The sequence below is a fragment of the Gorilla gorilla genome, chromosome 6 (assembly GCF_029281585.2).
Source record: "Gorilla gorilla gorilla isolate KB3781 chromosome 6, NHGRI_mGorGor1-v2.1_pri, whole genome shotgun sequence".
Taxonomy (NCBI): Eukaryota; Metazoa; Chordata; class Mammalia; order Primates; family Hominidae; genus Gorilla; species Gorilla gorilla.
The window spans coordinates 148,495,067-148,513,381 of NC_073230.2; the positions used below are offsets into that span (position 1 = coordinate 148,495,067).

The 18,315-nt window shown below is 39.7% G+C and overlaps 1 protein-coding gene across 12 annotated transcripts in view; it reads left to right on the forward strand.

Moving 5' to 3' along the window:
* The window catches only part of LUC7L2 (LUC7 like 2, pre-mRNA splicing factor), a 64,507-nt gene that overhangs the window by 24,784 nt on the left and 21,408 nt on the right, over positions 1-18,315 (forward strand). For all 12 annotated transcript variants that reach the window (XM_019031184.4, XM_055393216.2, XM_063708800.1 and 9 more), the window contains one exon: positions 14,923-15,021. In XM_019031184.4, coding sequence (XP_018886729.1) covers positions 14,923-15,021 — 99 coding nt within the window. The remainder of the gene's footprint in view (positions 1-14,922; positions 15,022-18,315) is intronic.

The window sequence follows — 18,315 nt, forward strand, 5'->3', positions numbered from 1 at the left end:
CTTCCAAAGTGCTGGGATTACAGATGAAAGCCACCGCGCCCGGCCTTGATGTCTTTTTTTTTTTTTTTTTTTTCTTTTTTCTTTTTTTTTGTGACGGAGTATTGCTCTTTCACCTAGGCTGGAGTGCAGTGGTGTGATCTCGGCTCACTGCAACCTCCGCCTCCTGGGTTCAGGTGATTCTCCCGCCTCAGCCTCCCGAGTAGCTGGGACTACAGGTGCCCGCTACCATGCCTGGCTAATTATTATTATTATTTTTTTTTGTATTTTTAGTAGAGACAGGATTTTACCATGTTGGCCAGGCTGGTTTCGAACTCCTGACCTCAAGTGACCCACCCACCTTGGCCTCCCAAAGTGCTGGGATTACAGGCGTGAGCCCCCTTGCCTGGCCCTGGCCTGGATTTCCTATCAAAATATGACACCAGTGGTTACGTGTGCAAGTGTGAAAAATCAGTCTGTAAATTGTTTAACTCTTTTCCCATAAATGGTTTATTTTGGGCTGCCTTGGTATTATTTAAGGGTTTAAGTATTATTTAACTAAGATTAAAATTTGAAGAGATCTGGATGTGGAGATCCGATGTTTTTGGCATTAACCCTGATTATTGGCTTGATATTTAGTCAAATGTATATATATTTCACATATACTCCAGGCTGGAGTGCAGTGGCGCGATCGTGGCTCACTGCAACCTCTGCCTCTCGGGTTCAAGCGATTCTCCTGCCTCAGCCTCCCGAGTAGCTGGCATTACAGGCTTGCACCACCATGCCCAGCTAATTTCCAAATTTAGGTTTGAACTGTGTTCTTATTTTAAGCAGATTTGCTGTATTTTATTTCTTTCAGTCTATTACAAAAATATATATTCTCAACTATTTCTAGAGACTGCCTAAATAAAAAATGCATTTGGTGCCCAGGAAGTTAACAGTGCTTTAAAAGATTGCCAGTGAATAATTAAAATTTTACTATTAAACTTTAAAAACCAAGGCTTTAATCATTTAAAGCATTTTTGGCAAATAGGAAGAAGCAAAAATAGTAAACTTGGGGTACTCACGCCCTTTGGAAATAATCCTTTTCTGTCATTCTGAATAATAATTTTTTTTAAGAGTTGGGGGTCTTACTATGTTGTCCAGGCTGGAGTGCAGTGGCTATTTGTAGGAGCGATCATGGTGCAATACAGCCTTGAACTCCTGGGCTCAGTTGATCCTTCCAACTCAGCCTCCTAAGTAGCTGGGACTACTGCAGATGCACACCACCATATCTGGCTCTATTTTGAATAATCTTAGATCATTCATTTTATATAGTATTTAAAATAATACAATTCAGGCTTGTGGAGGTAGGTAATTTTTTTCCCCACGGTGACCCATAAACCATGTATAGTAATATCTTGTTCTGGTTTAGTGTTTGTTTCTAGTTGAGGGTTGTCAGCACTTTTGTGTATTACTTGTATTAATAAGTACAGATACACGTTCATATGGGTATGGCGGACTGTTGTGTTGATGTTTATTTAATGAATTTTCATGTACCCATCAGCTAGCTTCAGGAAATATTTTACACACAGCCTACTGTATTTTATTTATAATCACGTATATTCCCCCTGCAGCTTTTTTTTGAAGGACATCTTCAAAAGTCTTGAATCTATCAGTTAGGATTACTTTTTTTTTTTTTTTTTTTTTTTAAAAGAAACAGGTTCTCACTCTGGCACCCAGGCTGGAGTGCAGTGGTATAATTGTAGCCAGTGCAGTCTTGAACTCCAGGGCTCAAGTGATCCTCCTGCCTCAGCCTCCCAAGTAGCAAGGACTGCAGGCTCATGCCACCATTCCCAGCTAATTTTAAAATTTCTGTAGAGACAGACTCTCGCCATGCTGTCCAGGCTCTTCTCAAACTCCTGGCCTCAAGGGATCCTCACGCCTGGGCCTCTCAAAGATGCTGGTATATGGAGGTGAACAACTGTACCCAGCTGTAAGATGACTCTTGAAATTAAAGAAAGTAGTAAAAACCAGTTATTCCCAAACAAAGTAGGAGGTCTGGAAGTCATTGAAGCAGATTGTTTTTCATAGTCTAGTACTGGTTAATATATTTCAGTGTAATATTGATTTCTTTGTACAATGAGTCTCAATAAATGCTTATTACCTAAGGATCAGGAATTATTCTCTTAGTATTTCCTGGACCCTCCAGATGTTTTTTAGAGATAAGTAGTTTTATCAACTGTATTTTAACACTTCTAAGGAAACAAGTGTGTTCTCTGCAACTATTTGTTGAAAAAGGGAATATGGAGTTATAAATGCATCATTTGGAGGATGTAATTCATTGAACACAATAGTAAGAAATGAAAACTTGAAAACAATAATTTTTTTTTTGAGACTAGAGTCTTGATGTGTCTCCCAGGCTGGAGTGCAATGGCACAATCTTGGCTCACTGCAGCCTCCACCTCCCAAGTTCCAGTGATTCTCATGCCTCAGCCTTCCGAGTAGCTGGGATTACAGGCACCCACCACCACGCCTGGCTAATTTTTATATTTTTAGTAGAGATGGGGTTTCACCATGTTGGCTAAGCTGGTCTTAACTCCTGGCCTCAAGTAATCCACCTGCCTTGACCTCTCAAAGTGCTGGGATTACAGGCCTGAGCCACTGTGCCCAGCCTAAAAATATTCTTTATGCAGGCGATTAACCACAAACATCAAGCACATTTACAAAGAATTACAAAATCTCTGTCACTGGAAATATTTTTCTCTGTCACTGGAAATTTTTATTTTTTTATTTTTTTTTGAGATGGAGTCTCACTCTGTCGTCCAGGCTGGAGTGCAGTGGTGTGATCTTGGCTTACTGCAAGCTCCGCCTCCCGGGTTCACACCATTCTCCTGGCTCAGCCTCCCTAGTAGCTGGGACTACAGGCACCTGCCACCACATCTGGCTAATTTTTTTTTCGTATTTTTAGTAGAGACGGGGTTTCACCGTGTTAGCCAGGATGGTCTCGATCTCCTGACCTCATGATCCGCCCACCTCGGCCTCCCAAAGTGCTGGGATTACAGGCATGAGCCACAACGCCCGGCAACTGGAAATATTTTTTAACATGTGATGAGTTCAACCTTTAGGCAAGACCTAAATGCTTTCTAGCTGATTCTTACTCATTAAGGGAACTTCTAAAAGCTCATTAGTGTTTTACCTTAACCTATATAGGATTAAAGGATTAGAGCTTTTTTTTGAGACAGAGTTTTGCTCTTGTTCCCCAGGCTGGAGTGCAATGGCTTGATTTTAGCTCACTGCAGCCTCCTCCTTCTGGGTTCAAGCGATTCTCCTGCCTCATCCTTTCAAGTAGCTGGATTACAGGCACGTGCCACCATGCCCAGCTAATTTTTTGTATTTGTAGTAGAGACAGGGTTTCACCATGTTGGCCAGGCTGGTTTTGAACTCCTTGCCTCAGGTGATCTACCTGCCTCAGCCTCCCAAAGTGCTGGGATTACAGGCGTGAGCCACCGTGCCCGGCCAGAGCATTTTGAGAATACATGGTCTCATAAACTTTTTTGGCTTACAGGATCAAAAATAAAGATATGTGTTGATTTTACTCAGATAATATGACTTGTAAAGCTGGAGTGCAGTGGCGCGATCTCGGCTCACTGCAAGCTCCGCCTCCCAGGTTCACGCCATTCTCCTGCCTCAGCCTCCCGAGTAGCTGGGACTGCAGGCGCCTGCCACCACGCCTGGCTATTTTTTCGTATTTTCAGTAGAGACACGATTTTACCATGTTGGCCAGGCTGGTCTTGAACTCCTGCTCACCTTGGCCTTCCAAAGTGCTGGGATTACAGGTGTGAGCCACTGCGCCTGGCTGAAAATTTTTATTTTATTTATTTATTTTTTATACGAGAGCTCTTGTTTCCGGATGGAAACAAGAGAAACAAATGGAGAAAATTTTCGATGAAGTGACATTTGAGATCGAATGTGGAGAAGAAGGTAGTCATTTCTGAGTGGGAATCAACTTGCCATTTTGTTCCTACGCAAAACTTGTGGTGGTTCTGTATTGTTTATACCTGTACTGAAAAATCTAAAATACTTACCCAGGCTACTTCTCCCTTGAATGAATAAATCGTATAAGTTGTTTTTTCTTTTTTTCTTTTTTTTTCTTTTTTTGGAGACAGAATCTTGCTGTGTCATGCAGGACTGAAGTGCAGTAGTGTCATTATAGCTCACTGAAGCCTGAAACTCCTGGCCTCAAGTGGATCCTCCTGCTATGGCCTCACAAAGTGTTGGGATTGCAGGCGTGAGCCACCATGTCTGGCCTGGTTCTCTCGTTTGACCAAACTGATTTACTTATTGTCGTCTCACTCCTTTCTTTCCCTCGCATGCTTCTCATTTTTGTTTACGCTCTTTTCCTCTGCCTGCAATATTCTTTCTCCTCTCTACAAATTTAAATCCTATCTGGCTTACTATATGTGATTGCCTTACCCTGTAACAATTTAGCCTCTGAACCCCAGTATAGCACCTGCTTTCTGTACTATTGAAAAAAAATTTATCTCATTTGTGTATATATTCTCATTCTCTCTCTCTTTCCAGTTAGATAGTACACCATAGTCTTTGTGTGATAAGACCTCTTGTTTTAACTTTTTCTAGTTTTCTTTGCATATCTAGGGTCAGAAATGGTTACAAAAATATTTCCTATGTTCTTAAAAAAATTACAAAAAGGTAGAAAATATCATGATTTATCTTTACTTTGGGAAAAATAGGTTTGGAGGTCGAACATATACAAGTGGGAAGAGGCAGTTAAGAAATTGGGAAGTGGTAGAAAAGCAGCAGCGTTATGTATGCACAATGTGCCCCATTTCTCTTCACCCTATACTCGTGTCTAAGGTATACTTGTTAACATGGGGGTCAGACTCCGTGTTCTTGTATAATTCGTTAGAGGGTCTTCTGGAAAAATGCTTGAGCTGTAACTATGGGGAGGAATATGTAGAACTTTCATCCTGGAAAACTTGGATAAAGAAAGCCTGTAGTGAATGTAGTCATATATCTGTATCATACTAGATGCTGCTACTTAGATATCCTGTTACTACATCAAAATCATCTTGTCCAGAACAAGACGTTTTCCCTCACAGATGAGTTTTCCCATTTGATTTAGTCAGTTCTCTTGGTGGCATCATTGTTTTCTCATGTTTGAAATACTTGAAACCCTGAAGAGACTCCTGACTTTTTTCTTTCCACAGTTAATTTCCATTTAGCTAATACCTGTAGGTTGAAAGTTATTGTGTTATTGAAAGAATATTGAGCTATATTAAAGACCTGTTGAGATTTTTACTCTGCTGCCATTAGCTTATGATCTTAGGCAAATATTGATCTGAGTCTTGATTTCCATATTTGTAAGAAGGTGTGATGGGATTCATTATTCCAGAGACACTTCACATTTTTTAAATGGTTTTTTTTTTTTTTTTAATCGGCACTCTGGTTTACCTCTGTCACCTCCTTTCTCTTTTCTAATTTGACCCCGGTGGCTTTATTCCTAGGTTCTTGTAATATCTTCTCTTGCCCTTTGTCTCTTTCTTCTGGTCAATCCATCTAGTGTTAATGGTTCTGAAACATGGATTTTATTGTGTCATATTTCTGCCTAAGTAGTCAAGCATTCTTCTTTGCCTACAGAATAAATTCTGCATTTTTTTTTTGACTCATTTTGAGACTTTCACAATCTAGTCAGAGGCTGTAAACTAGTGGCCTGTGGGCCAGTATAATCCTACATCCCCTTTTCCCCCCATCATTTTCCTTTATCTTCTAGTAGAAATCTTCTCGTTCCAGTTAAGTTGTTCCTCTTTATTTTCCCGATAGGAAATACTGTATTCTCCTCTTGAAGCATGTGCTCTGGCTCTTTCCCTCTATTATTTGTCTTCTGTGTAAATTATCTTCACTTGTCCTAGAAACCTCCTCATACACACTGATATTTAATAAAGATAGCCCTCTTTTGTGAATTTGCTTGAAAATGGAAGCATTAGAAGTAGGTAAAGTTATGAGCCAAGGAAATAAGTTATTCATTGAACAAATATTGAGCTGTAATATAATATTATATCATATTATGTAACAAAATATTGAGTACCTATTATGTGGTGGACCGTGTTATCTGATTGGGGCTGTTACAATGATCAAGAAAGACTATGTTCCTCCCTCATTGAGCTTATATCCCATTGCAATCAATATGCAAAAATAAGTAGGTTGACAGCCTGCCTTCAGAGTGCTTTTATAAACATCTTACTTGATCTGAACAGCAATCCTGAAGTACTTGAGAAAACAGAAGTTCAGCTGGCGCAGGCAGGATCACTTGAGGCCAGGAGTTACCAGCCTGGACAGCATAGCAAGATCCCATCTCAAAAAAAATTAACTTGGTGTGGCATGCACATGTACTTCTAGCTAGTGAGGAGACTAAAGTGGGAAGATCACTTAAGCCTAGGAATTCAAGGCCGCAGTGAGCTATGATTGTGCCACTGTACTCCAGGTTGGAAGGTCAGAGAGTTTAAGTGAATTTCTCAGGATCAAATGGATAATACGAGGTAAAGAGAGGTGTTTTGATGTGGTCCAGTGCCCAGTCTCTCTCTCTCTCTCTTTTTTTTTTTTTTTTTTTGGAGACCAGGGTCTCAATCTGTCCCCCAGGCTGGAGTGCAGTGGTGCCATCTCCACTCACCACAACCTCTGCCTCCTGGGTTCAAGTGATTTTCCTGCCTCAGCCTCTTGAGTAGCTAATTTTTGTATTTTTAGTAGAGATGGGGTTTCGCCATATTGGCCAGGCTGGTCTCAAACTTCTGACCTCAAGTGATCCACCTGCCTCGGCCTTCCAAAGTGCTGGGATTACAGACATGAGCCACTGCGTCTGGCCTAGTCTGTCTTATTACTTAGACAATGTAGTTTTTTTTTTTTTTGAGACAGAGTCTCGCTTTGTCGCCCAGGCTGGAGTGCAGTGGCACGATCTCAGCTCACTGCAAGCTCCACCTCCCAGGTTCACGCCATTTTCCTGCCTCAGCCTCCCAAGTAGCTGGGACTATATAGGCGCCCACCACCACGCCCGGCTAATTTTTCTGTATTTTTAGTAGAGACGGGATTTCACCGTGTTAGCCAGGATGGTCTCGATCTCCTGACCTCGTGATTCGCCCGTCTCGGCCTCCCAAAGTGCTGGGATTACAGGCGTGAGCCACCATGCCGGGTCTAGACAATGTAGTTTTTAAGTACAGGAGAATAAAGCGTAAAACATGATTATTTCCAATTATACATCACCCTCCTTCTCAGATCTAAACCTTGTCAACAATTTAGTGTACATCTTTCACTCTCCTTGTGTAAATGCTTGTGCACACAAGCTTGTGTGTTTTAACAGATGCCATTATATTGTTTGAATTTTTTTCACTTGTCTTGGAGAGGTTTCCATATCAGTTGTCTGCATTTTTAAAAATGCCTGAATAATATTGTGTAGTGTGGCTGTTCTCTTATATGCAGTGAGTATTAATATATTCATAGTCTTTGTTTCTGTTTTTGGTGTACACTGTGGCAGTCAAATCCTTGTATGTACATCTTTGTAGACATTTGCAGCTGTTGCTTTAGTTTAAGGCCTTGATTTCCATTGTGAATATAAATTCCATAATAGTAGAAATTATATTCTCATGCTGTTCTGTAATTTTGTTCAGGATCTGGTTCTTAGAACTGAACAAATGTTCAAACACATAACAAAGCAGTTATATTTACAATTACTTGGAGCTATTACTATGCCAAATTGTATCGTTTATATATTCATTAACATATTACTACTATTAATTTACACTTAGCAGTACACTCAAAATGTATAAATCAACCTTTTGATTTGCTCTACTGTAATATGTCTGTTCGTTGATTTTAATGTATAGTTTTCACATGCTTCTCAATTTTTTTTCTCTAAAATTAAATTGGCTTCTTTTTTTTTTGGTGGGCGGGACAGGGTCTCAGTCTGTCACCCAGGCTAGAGGGCAGTGACATGATCTTGGCTCACTGCAACCTCTGCCTCCCAGGTTCAAGTGATTCTTCTGCCTCACCCTCCTGAGTAGTTGGGATTGCAGGCATGTCACCATGCCCAGCTAATTTTTATATTTTTGGTAGAGACGGGGTTTCACCATGTTTGCCAGGCAGGTCTCGAACTCCTGGCCTCTAGTGATCTGCTTGCCTCAGGCTCCCATAGTGCTGGGACTACAGGTGTGAGCCACCACGCCCGGCCTGGCTTCATTGATTTTTCCAGTTGTAATAATAATACATGCTCATTGCTTATAATTCAACCAGTACTAGAAAGTTCAAACAACCCTCATAGTAATATAGATTTGTAAATTCCAAAATTCGTATTTTATTATGTCTTTCTTTGCCACCTTCTCTTTTCTCCACTTGGTATATCAAGAACATCATTTTTAAAGGCTAAATAGACACTGTATGGCTATTCCATAGCTGAATCAACCAAACCTCTGTTGAGAGGCTCTTAAAATGTTTCTTGTTTTATAAAAAACAACATTGTTAAACTTTATTCTCCATTTATCTTTTTGTAATTATTTCACTCTTAATTCCTTAGAAATAGAATTCCTTAGTCAAATTATCAGGTTTATTCAGTAGTCATGGTTTGTGCAAAACCTGGTCTTCTGGGAGGGATAAGTAAGAAAAATGGACCATTTTTCTAATGAAGCTTAAGAGTTTATTTGGGGAAATAACATTCACTTTTGGAATTTCAAAAGAAAAGTTAAAAATTCTTGACGATTTAACTTTGTTACCTTTGTTAGTAAAACAATATAAAATGCTGTGGAGCTATAAGTTACCAGGATCAGGTATAGCTATTTGGTCAACATTTCATGCAGTAATGGATTCAGAATGGAGAAGACAAAATGCAGAACTGAACTTAATTACAAATAAGCATTTTTTTAAAAATCTACAATCTAAGCATTTAGATGTAAAAATTAAAAACCAAGAATAAGCTTGTGGAAGGAATTTAATTATGAAGTAAACTACTTGTTTTTTTTTTCAGATGGAGTTTCGCTCTTGTTGCCCAGGCTGGAGTGCAATGGTGTGATCTTGGCTCACCGCAACCTCTGCCCCCCAGGTTCAAGCTATTCTGCCTCAGCCTCCCGAGTAGTTGGGATTACAGGCATGCACCACCATGCCCGGCTAATTTTGTATTTTTTTAGTAGAGACGAGGTTTCTCCATGTTGGTCAGGCTGTTCTCGAACTCCCAACCTCAGGTGATCTGCCCGCCTCGGCCTCCCAAAGTGCTGGAATTATAGGCGTGAGCAACTGCACCCAGCAACTACTTGTTACATTAAAAAAAAAATTTTAAGACCAGGTGTGGTGGCTCACGCCTGTAATCCCAGCACTTTGGGAGGCCGAGGCAGTTGAATTACCTGAGGTGAAGAGTTTTAGACCAGCCAGGCCAACATGATGAAACCCCAACTCTACTGAAAATACAAAAATTAGCCAGGTGTGGTGGTGCACACCTGTAATCCCAGCTACTAGGGAGGCCGAGGCAGGAGAATTGCTTGAACCTGGGAGGCAGAGGTTGCAGTGAGCTGAGATTGCACCACTGCACTCCAGCCTGGGCAACAGAGCGAGAGTCTGTCTCCAAAAAATTAGCCGGGTATGGTGATGTGTGCCTGTTGGTCCCAGCTATTCAGGTGTCAGGTGGCTTAAGCGGGAGGATTGCTTGACCCTGGGAGGTAGGGTTGCAGTGAGCTGAGATCATGCCATTGTACTCCAGACTGGGGGACAGAGTGAGGCCCTGTCTCTAAAAAAGTAAAAATAAATAAATAAATAATCATATATTTTGTGACAGAGTCTTAACTCTGTTTCCCGGGCTGGAGTGCACGATCTCAGCTCACTGCAAACCTCTGCCTCCTGGGTTCAAGTGATTATTGTACCTCATCCTGAGTAGCTGGGATTACTCAGCTGGGTGGCACCTGCCTGCCACCCTGTCCAGCTATTTTTTGTGTTTTTAGTAGAGACGGGGTTTCACCATGTTGCCCAGGCTGGTCTCAAACTTCTGACCTCAAGTGATCTGCCTGCCTTGGCCTCCCAAAGTGCTGGGATTTCAGGAGTGAGCCACCACACCTGACCATGTTTTAAATTTTAAATACTTCTCATGTGCATAGCACAGTGCCAGAGTAGATGCTTAGTAGTCATCATGGTATGGACAGAGGAACATAGATGACTAGTATTCTGAAAATCTGCCTTGGCTATACCTACTGTCCCACTAGGTCCCTGAAGAGATAACCACTGAGGATATTCCACATACAAAAAAGCCTTCTTTATTATAATTAGGCCCTTGGTCCTAGGGCTTTGACACCAAAATCTACTATGATGAGTCAGGCTAGGCTATAAACTTGCAAGGACTTATAGCCCAGAAAGTGACAAGCCCAACTAGCCTGCCTCTTGGAGGAAAAAAGAATAGCTCAAAACACTTAAGAAGGTAAGTAGTCCAAGCAAAAGAGATAATCCAAGGAGAGGCTAAGAAGAACCTCCCCTCCAGAAGCTCAGATCAGTTTTGTCCTGGAATTCATCTTGACCACTCTGGCTTGTTAATAAGCCGCCCTGTGCCAAATGTTCTTCTTTGCCCTCTTTCCTAGTTTGATTTATTCAACATAGGCACATCATAGATAAAACAAGAAGAATCCTTGCCCTATGGAGCTCACATTTTAGTGAGTTAATCTTACCCCTCTCATGCATCTTCCCCGTGACATGCCTTCCACAAAAGGCTACTCTCACCAAAAAGTCCACCTCTACTATAGTGGTAAAATTGTATCTTTCTTGTGTTCATTTTGTTCTTAGTCTACATAGTTGCTTTTCTTCCTTTGGTTGGTTGTGTGATGTAACTTTAAAGAAGTGGAGGCAGGGAGCCTAGAATTATTGCAGTAGAGACAGAGATGTTTAGGTTAAAAACAATGAGGCAAAATTTATGTGTTACTTTTAAGTTTTTGTTGAATACGGATTGGAAATGTAGTTGATCAGGGAACTGATGAAAGTAAGATAAAGGAGATACGGAAGAAAAGAAGTAGACAGCTGCTTTGAATCTCTGTGGTGAGCTTTTTTAGATGTTGTGGGGAATGACTTACTGAAAAATATTGAAAAGTAAGTTAGTACTGAAATAACCGGAACTAGCATGGTAAAGTGGAAGCAATATTAGACTAGGAATCAGTCTAACCAGATTTTCTGATAAGCACCCTGAGCAAGTCATTCTTTGTGCAAAGAATGGGAATAAAACTAGATCAGTGAGTGGTTCTCAACATTGCACATTAAAAGTACCTGGGGGGCTTTTACAATTCAGTCAGTCTTTGGGAGGTAGGAATTGGGACTGTTTTTTAAAAGCTTCCATCAATATTATGTAAAAGTTCCCCAGGTCTAGATTGAGAACCACAGTGGATCAAAAAGTCTTTCCAACTGTGACATCTTGCATTTTATGAAATAAAATAGAATGAAGCATCATGCAAACAGCTATAGCTTGTGGAAATAAAATATTAAGGAAGTTGTTGGCGTGATTGGTGTTTAGAAATTGTTAATTTCAGAAACCTACTGCCTGGCATATCAAAGACAATGACAGCATCCTTCTGCCATTAGCTTCTTTCATTCCTGTTATATTTTCTGGAATTCTTTCTTAGGAATATTTAAGTTTTTCTGCATTTTCTTAATAATTGTTTAATGAGCACCTTTTAAATTTGAATTTCTACACATCCATAGAAAGCTTTACTTTTTGTTTATTGTCACTGAAAAACTCCTTAGCTTGTTAAACCAGACTAATGAATCGGGGGGTAAGGATTGGAGCCTGGAAAAATCTCAGCATGCTCAGTAACAGTACAGTACTTTAATACCATTAAGCATGATGAGGACTTTTATAACAGTGATGAGTCCTCATTATTTCCCAAAGGATAACTTTGGGGGCAGAATTTATACGTTCCCATTCATTCCATTATATAATTAAGAACTGAAGGTAATATAGTTTTACAGAAAAACATTTTCTGTTTGTTTTTACTTTTGAGACAGGGTCTAGCTCTGTCACCCAGGCTGGAATGCAGTGGCATGATCACAGCTTACTGCAGCTTTGACCTCCAGAGCTCAAGTGATCCCCCTGCCTCTGTCTCCTGAGGAGCTGGGACCACAAGCATGGGCCACCATGCCTGGATAATTTTTTTCTTTTTTACTTTTTGTAGAGACGGGGTTTTCTTATGTTACCCAGGCCGGTCTGGAACTCCTGGGCTTAAGTGATCCTCCCACCTTGGCCCCCCGAAGTGCTGGGATTATAGGCATTAGCCACTGTGGCCAGAAACATTGTGTGTTTTTTACTTTTTTTAATAGTCACAACATCTAAGAGTCCGAAGGAAGAAAAAAGCTACCTGATGGTTGAATTATTTCCTTAATATCCTAGTAAAATGGTTGTCAAAACAGTGTTTGAACACCTCATTTATCTGGGAACTCATTAACTCTGAGGATGTTTGTTCTACCTTCAGAAAGCTTTGATTATTGAAAATATTTTCTTGGCCAGGTGCAGTTGCCCATACCTGTAATCCAGCATTGGGAGGCCGAAGTGGGAGGATCACTCAAGCTCGGGAGTTTGAGACCAGCCTGGGCAAGATAGCACCCTTTGTCTCTACTTAAAAAAAAAAATTAGCTGGATATGGTGGCGGGGGACTGTGGTCCCAGCTACTTGTCGGGGAGGGGTGCTTAGGTGGGAGGATCGCTTGAGCTGGGAGGTGGAGGCTGCAGCGAGCCATGATTATGCCACTACACTCCAGCCTAGGTGACAAAGTGAGACCTTGTCTCAAAAAAAGAAGAAAAAGTATTCAGAGAGTTGAAGTCTGACTCACTGGAGTCCCTTCGGGCCATAATAAAACAAATCTATTTCTGCTGCTTTATGAAAAATTCCTCGGTTGATTGAAGTTGGTTCACATCTTTTGTCTTCTCTATTTATTTCTGTTCCCTGGCTTTTTTGTGCAGCCTGGTTTTGAGATACTTTGTCTAATTTTCTCATATTCCTTTTGAAATGTGTTAGTACATAGAATGTGTGTTTTGGAGAGCAGTGGTTTGCTTTTAAAACCAGCCTTCAGTAGAGAGTTCCTACTTTGTTTATATTGTGTCCTCTTTGAGTTAGTTTTAGACAATATAGATTTTTCTCAGTTGTGCCTTGCTGTAACTGTTACTCTTGACTACTTACATTTTTAAAATGTCTGATTCTCTGCTCGTACCTACTTATTTGTAAATTTATTGTCTCGGATATGTAACTTAGGACTTCATATTTATTTCTTTTAAATTTTATCTGGTCTATTAATACTTTTGAATCTTGATCTCGTGAATTAGCTGTCCTTTTTAGTTGGGATATTTTATAAAATTAATTATCATACGTTTGTTTTATACATATTTAGGTTGTTGACAAGTTAAATAGGCATACTCATTTTTAGATACTGTATACAAAGCTAAGGCTCAGACCTGTGTGCCATACTCTATTCCTGTTCCCTGTTACCATAAACTTCCCTGTGATTAATAGTGGCATATAAATAAATAAATATTTTAAAGATCTGCCTTCTAAATCTTCTGTACAACCTGGAACATTACTTTTTGCCTTTTCCTAAGCTTCATTTGCTTCTCCCTCTTTAGATCCAGTTTAATTGTATCCTCTTCAGAAAGGTCTTCTCTGACCAACTCATCCCAAGTAGCCCCCCATAATAATGGGGAACATTGCTGTTTTATTACGTCATCTGACTTTGTTCATAGACATGATTCTTGTTATTTGTTTCCCCTCAAATAGAATGTAAGCTCCATGAAGTCAGACTGTCTGTGTCACTTAAGTCTATATCCCTAGCACCTAAGATAGTGCTTACCACAAGTGGGAACTTAATAGTCAAAGGAAGGAGAATGACTTGTACTCTCTTTTTACCAACCCTCCAGAGATTTTGAGGTATTCCAAGGGTGGTCACACCTCCAGTTGGAAAATCTCCGCCTTGCTTTCATCACCGATTAATCATACCTGTAATGATCCTTGCATCTTGCCAATTTTTTCTCATATTTTCCCCCAAAAAAGTTTCATGAAAGATCTTAACAGTTGCCTAGATACATATAAAAATGGATAGATTTTTAGATACTTTGTCTCAGATATGAGGAAAGCCTCTGGTTTGGTAAATAACACCTAATTGGAATTTCCAAGTAGAAGGACCCTAGATTCAGTAAGAGTATTTATTTCCCTGATACATGCTTATTATAAGTGGGATTAAATGCTTGTTCTCTGTGCACTTATATTGGGTCTTACTAGTAAATCACCTCTTTACTAGTTTATATGGAGTCTTGTCCCCAGACAAGACTATATCAAAGTCAACAGTCTGTTTTGTTGTGGATTTTTAAAAATTTTTTATTTTTTAAAATTGAGACAGGTCTTAGTGTGTTGCCCAGGCTAGGCTGGTCTCAAATTCCTGGGCTCAAGCGATCCTCCTGCCTTGGCCTTCCAGAGTGCTGGGATTACAGGCATGAGCCACCATGCCCGGCCACCAGTCTGTTTTTTGAGGACTCCATCTTTATTTGAAAAATAGGATGTTCTTCAAAGCACATTGACATCTCAACAATTCGATTTATATATTCTTTTAGTTTGGTTTAAAATTAACTTGATCTCTTTTGTGTTGTGGAGCTAAATGAACTATGTTGTGATATAGAAGCTAGAAGCTTTTTTCAGATTCTGAAAAGCTTTTCCATATCCATTTATTCTTAAATACAAGTGATCCCTGTTCCCATCTGTTGGTAGACAGAATTGGTGCCATTTTTTTCTTCTGACACCACGTTTTATATTTGTCTATGAAATTTTGTAATTTGGAAGCCCCTACATAAAAAAGCATCTGTATGACTTAATATGTATTCTGAAAAGAACTGTGGTTGTTGAAGCATTTTTTAAAAAACTTTTTTTTGTTTTAATATTATGTCTTTTTTCCCTTCCAGAGAATGGATCTTGGAGAATGTCTGAAAGTCCATGACCTGGCTTTAAGAGCGGATTATGAAATTGCATCCAAAGAACAAGATTTTTTCTTTGAACTTGATGTATGTGATTTTGCTTTAGTGGTTTGTTGTTATCTTTTGCTGTAAAACATTGGGAATGTGGATTAAGATCTCTTAATAGGAAAAACTCTTAGCAGTTTATCCTCTGGTTATATGAAGGGTAAGACTCAAGTAAGATCATGTACTTTCTTGACAACTCTTTTAAAAATATGAGGTGAGACTGTATTTTAAGAAAATGTGTAAAAGTCGTATGATTCATATATTCTTTTGAAAATTAAGCATATTCTTCCCAACAAAATAGTAATGATTAAGGAAATATCAAGCAAATGTAAGCAACTAATTTATAGTGTATATAAGGACCTATCTTTAGTAATATACTGAGTTTTTACATTCATATTTATTTTTGAATCTACTTATATATATATATATACATGTATATATAGTTGGCCCCCCATATCTGTCGTTGAATCTGTAGAAGGAACCAACTGGGATTGTAAATATTTAGCAGAAGAAATGGATTGTTGCATCCGTACTGAACGTGTACAGACATTTTGTTCTTGTTATTATTCCCCAAACATTACAGTATAACTGTTTACATAGCATTTACATTGTATTAGGTATTATAAGTAATCTGGAGACATTTTAAAGTATATGGGAGGATGTGTACTGGGAGATTATATGCAAGTATTACACCATTTTATATTAAACGTGCATTCATGGATTTTGGTATCCGCTGGGTCTCCTGGAACCAATCTCCCACAGATACTGAGGGACATGCATATGGGTGTTTGGGGGATTTTTTTTTTTTTTTTGAGACGGAGTCTCGCTCTGTAGCCCAGGCTGGAGTGCAGTGGCCCAATATCGGCTCACTGCAACCTCTGCCTCCCGGGTTCATGCCATTCTGCTGTCTCAGCCTCCCGAGTAGCCGGGACTACAGGCGCCTGCCACCACACCCAGCTAATTTTTTGTGTTTTTAGTAGAGACAGGGTTTCACCGTGTTAGCCAGGATGGTCTTGATCTCCTGACCGCGTGATCCGCCCTCCTCAGCCTCCCAAAGTGTTGGGATTACAGGTGTGAGCCACGGCACCCGGCCGTTTGGGGGATATTAAGGACAGTGTTTTTAATGAAAAACCAAGAAATGGAAGACACCATTTAGATACCTAAAAAAGCCTGAAATGTAGCTTTATATTGTTGTTTTTATATGAAAATCGTTTGCATAAAAATAAAGTTTTTTTGCATATATATAAAACATAACAATCAGCATTACATAAAACATACTAATGTGCATAAATCTTTGATACATTTTATAAGTGAAATAATAGTTGTTTTAAATTTGGTTTAGGAGATAAACCAACAAACAGGTCCTCCTGTCTTCTGAATATCCAAGAATTTCTGCTAATGGAAATGAAATTGTTTTCAGAAATATAATTTACAACACATTTTCCCTACTTTTTTGGTGGCTTTTGGTCTTACGGGGTATTTTTATATTTATATCTTCTGATTTATCAGTCTTTAACAAATCTATAGCCAGGCGTGGTGGCTCTTAGGCCTGTAATCCCAAGCACTTTGGGAGGCCAAGGCAGGGGTGGATCACCTAAGGTCAGTAGTTCAGGACCAGCCTGGCCAACATGGTGAAACCCCATCTCTATTAAAAATACAAAAATTAGCCGGGCATGGTGGTGGGTGCCTGTAATCCCAGCTACTAGGGAGGCTGAGGCAGGAGAATCACTTGAACCCGGGAGTCAGGTCGCAGTGAGCCTAGATAGTGCCACTGTGCTCCAGCTTGGGGGACAGAGCGAGACTCCATCTCAAAAAACAAACAAAAACCAAATCTATTTCATTAATTCTAAACGCTTTTCTTTTTCTGAGGTGCTAAGAGTTCTCTCCTGTGGTTTCTTCTGGCGTATTTTGGCTTCATTTTATAGACCTTTAAGTCCTCGATTCATCTCAGATTTATTCTGGTTTAAGGAACTGAGATATGGATCTAGTCTCCCCCCAACCCCACATAGCTACTTAGTCACCCAACACTATTTGCTGATTAGTCCATCTTTTCTCTCACTGCTTTGAGATGCCATCTTTATCTTTACATAAGGAAATTTGAATAGATTTCTGTTGTGATTTAAACATTTTCAAATTAAAAGAAATTAACTATTTTTATGTTATCACAGATAAAAGCTGTTTAAGAAATGATCCTTATTGCTTTTCACATTGAAGAAATTCTTGGGTTATCCAACTATTTTTGGAATTCAATGTGTGCTGAATAAATTTGTATTTTTAGTTCAAACATTTGTATCTTAAATTAGTTATATTTCTGTACAGTAAGATTTGGAAGTCCAAACTTGAGAATGAATTCTTAAAGTTTACTTTTAAATGAACTATTAATTGTAGACGTTAATATGTGCCTCACAAATGTCTTATATAAATATTGAATTTTTATAGTGTAGATACTGCTAAAATTCTCAGTGGTTTATTCTCTGAAAAAAGATAAGTTTTCCTGATGTGCGAGACTCTTGTCTCAAAAAAAAAATTCTAAAGCAGTTTGGAGAATTAAAAGAAAAAGGTAAAAATGTTCAGAAATACTTACTGTTAGCATTTTGTATAGTTTTCCATTTTTTCTGTATTTTCTTTTTGTCCATTCAGATCTAGACTTGCAGCAGATTTTTCTGTCTTTATTTTACAAAATTGAGATCTTACTGCATAACATTTGTAATTTGCTTTTTATTTACAAATGAATCCTGAACATTTCTTCATGTCCTCAAGTGATTTTTTTTGAGACAGTCTCATTCTGTCACCCAGGCTAGAATGCAGTGGTGCTATCTTGGCTCACTGCAACCTCTGCCTCCCAGGTGCAAGTGATTCTCCTGCCTCAGCCTCCCGAGTAGCTGGGATTACAGGCGCACACTACCATGCCTGGCTAATTTTTGTATTTTTAGTAGAGACGAGGTTTCACCATGTTGGCCAGCGTGGTCTCAAACTCCTAACTTCAGGTGATCTACCTGCTTCGGCCTCCCAAAGTGCTGGAATTATAGGCGTGACCCACCACGCCCAGCTTCTTTTTTTTTTTTTTTAATGACAGGGTCTCACTGTGTCACCCAGACTGGAGTGCAGTGGCATCATCAGGGCTCACTGCAGCCTCAGCCTCTTTGGGCCCAAGTGTTCCTTCCGCCTCAGCCTCCCGAGAAGCTGAGACTACAGGTGTGCCCCACCCAGCTGGCTAAATTTGGATTTTAAGTAGAGGCAGAGTTTCGCCAAGTTGGCCAGGCTGGTCTCAAGTGATCTGTCTGCCTTAGCCTCCTAAAGTGCTCAATTACTGACGTGAGCCACCGTGCCCCACCA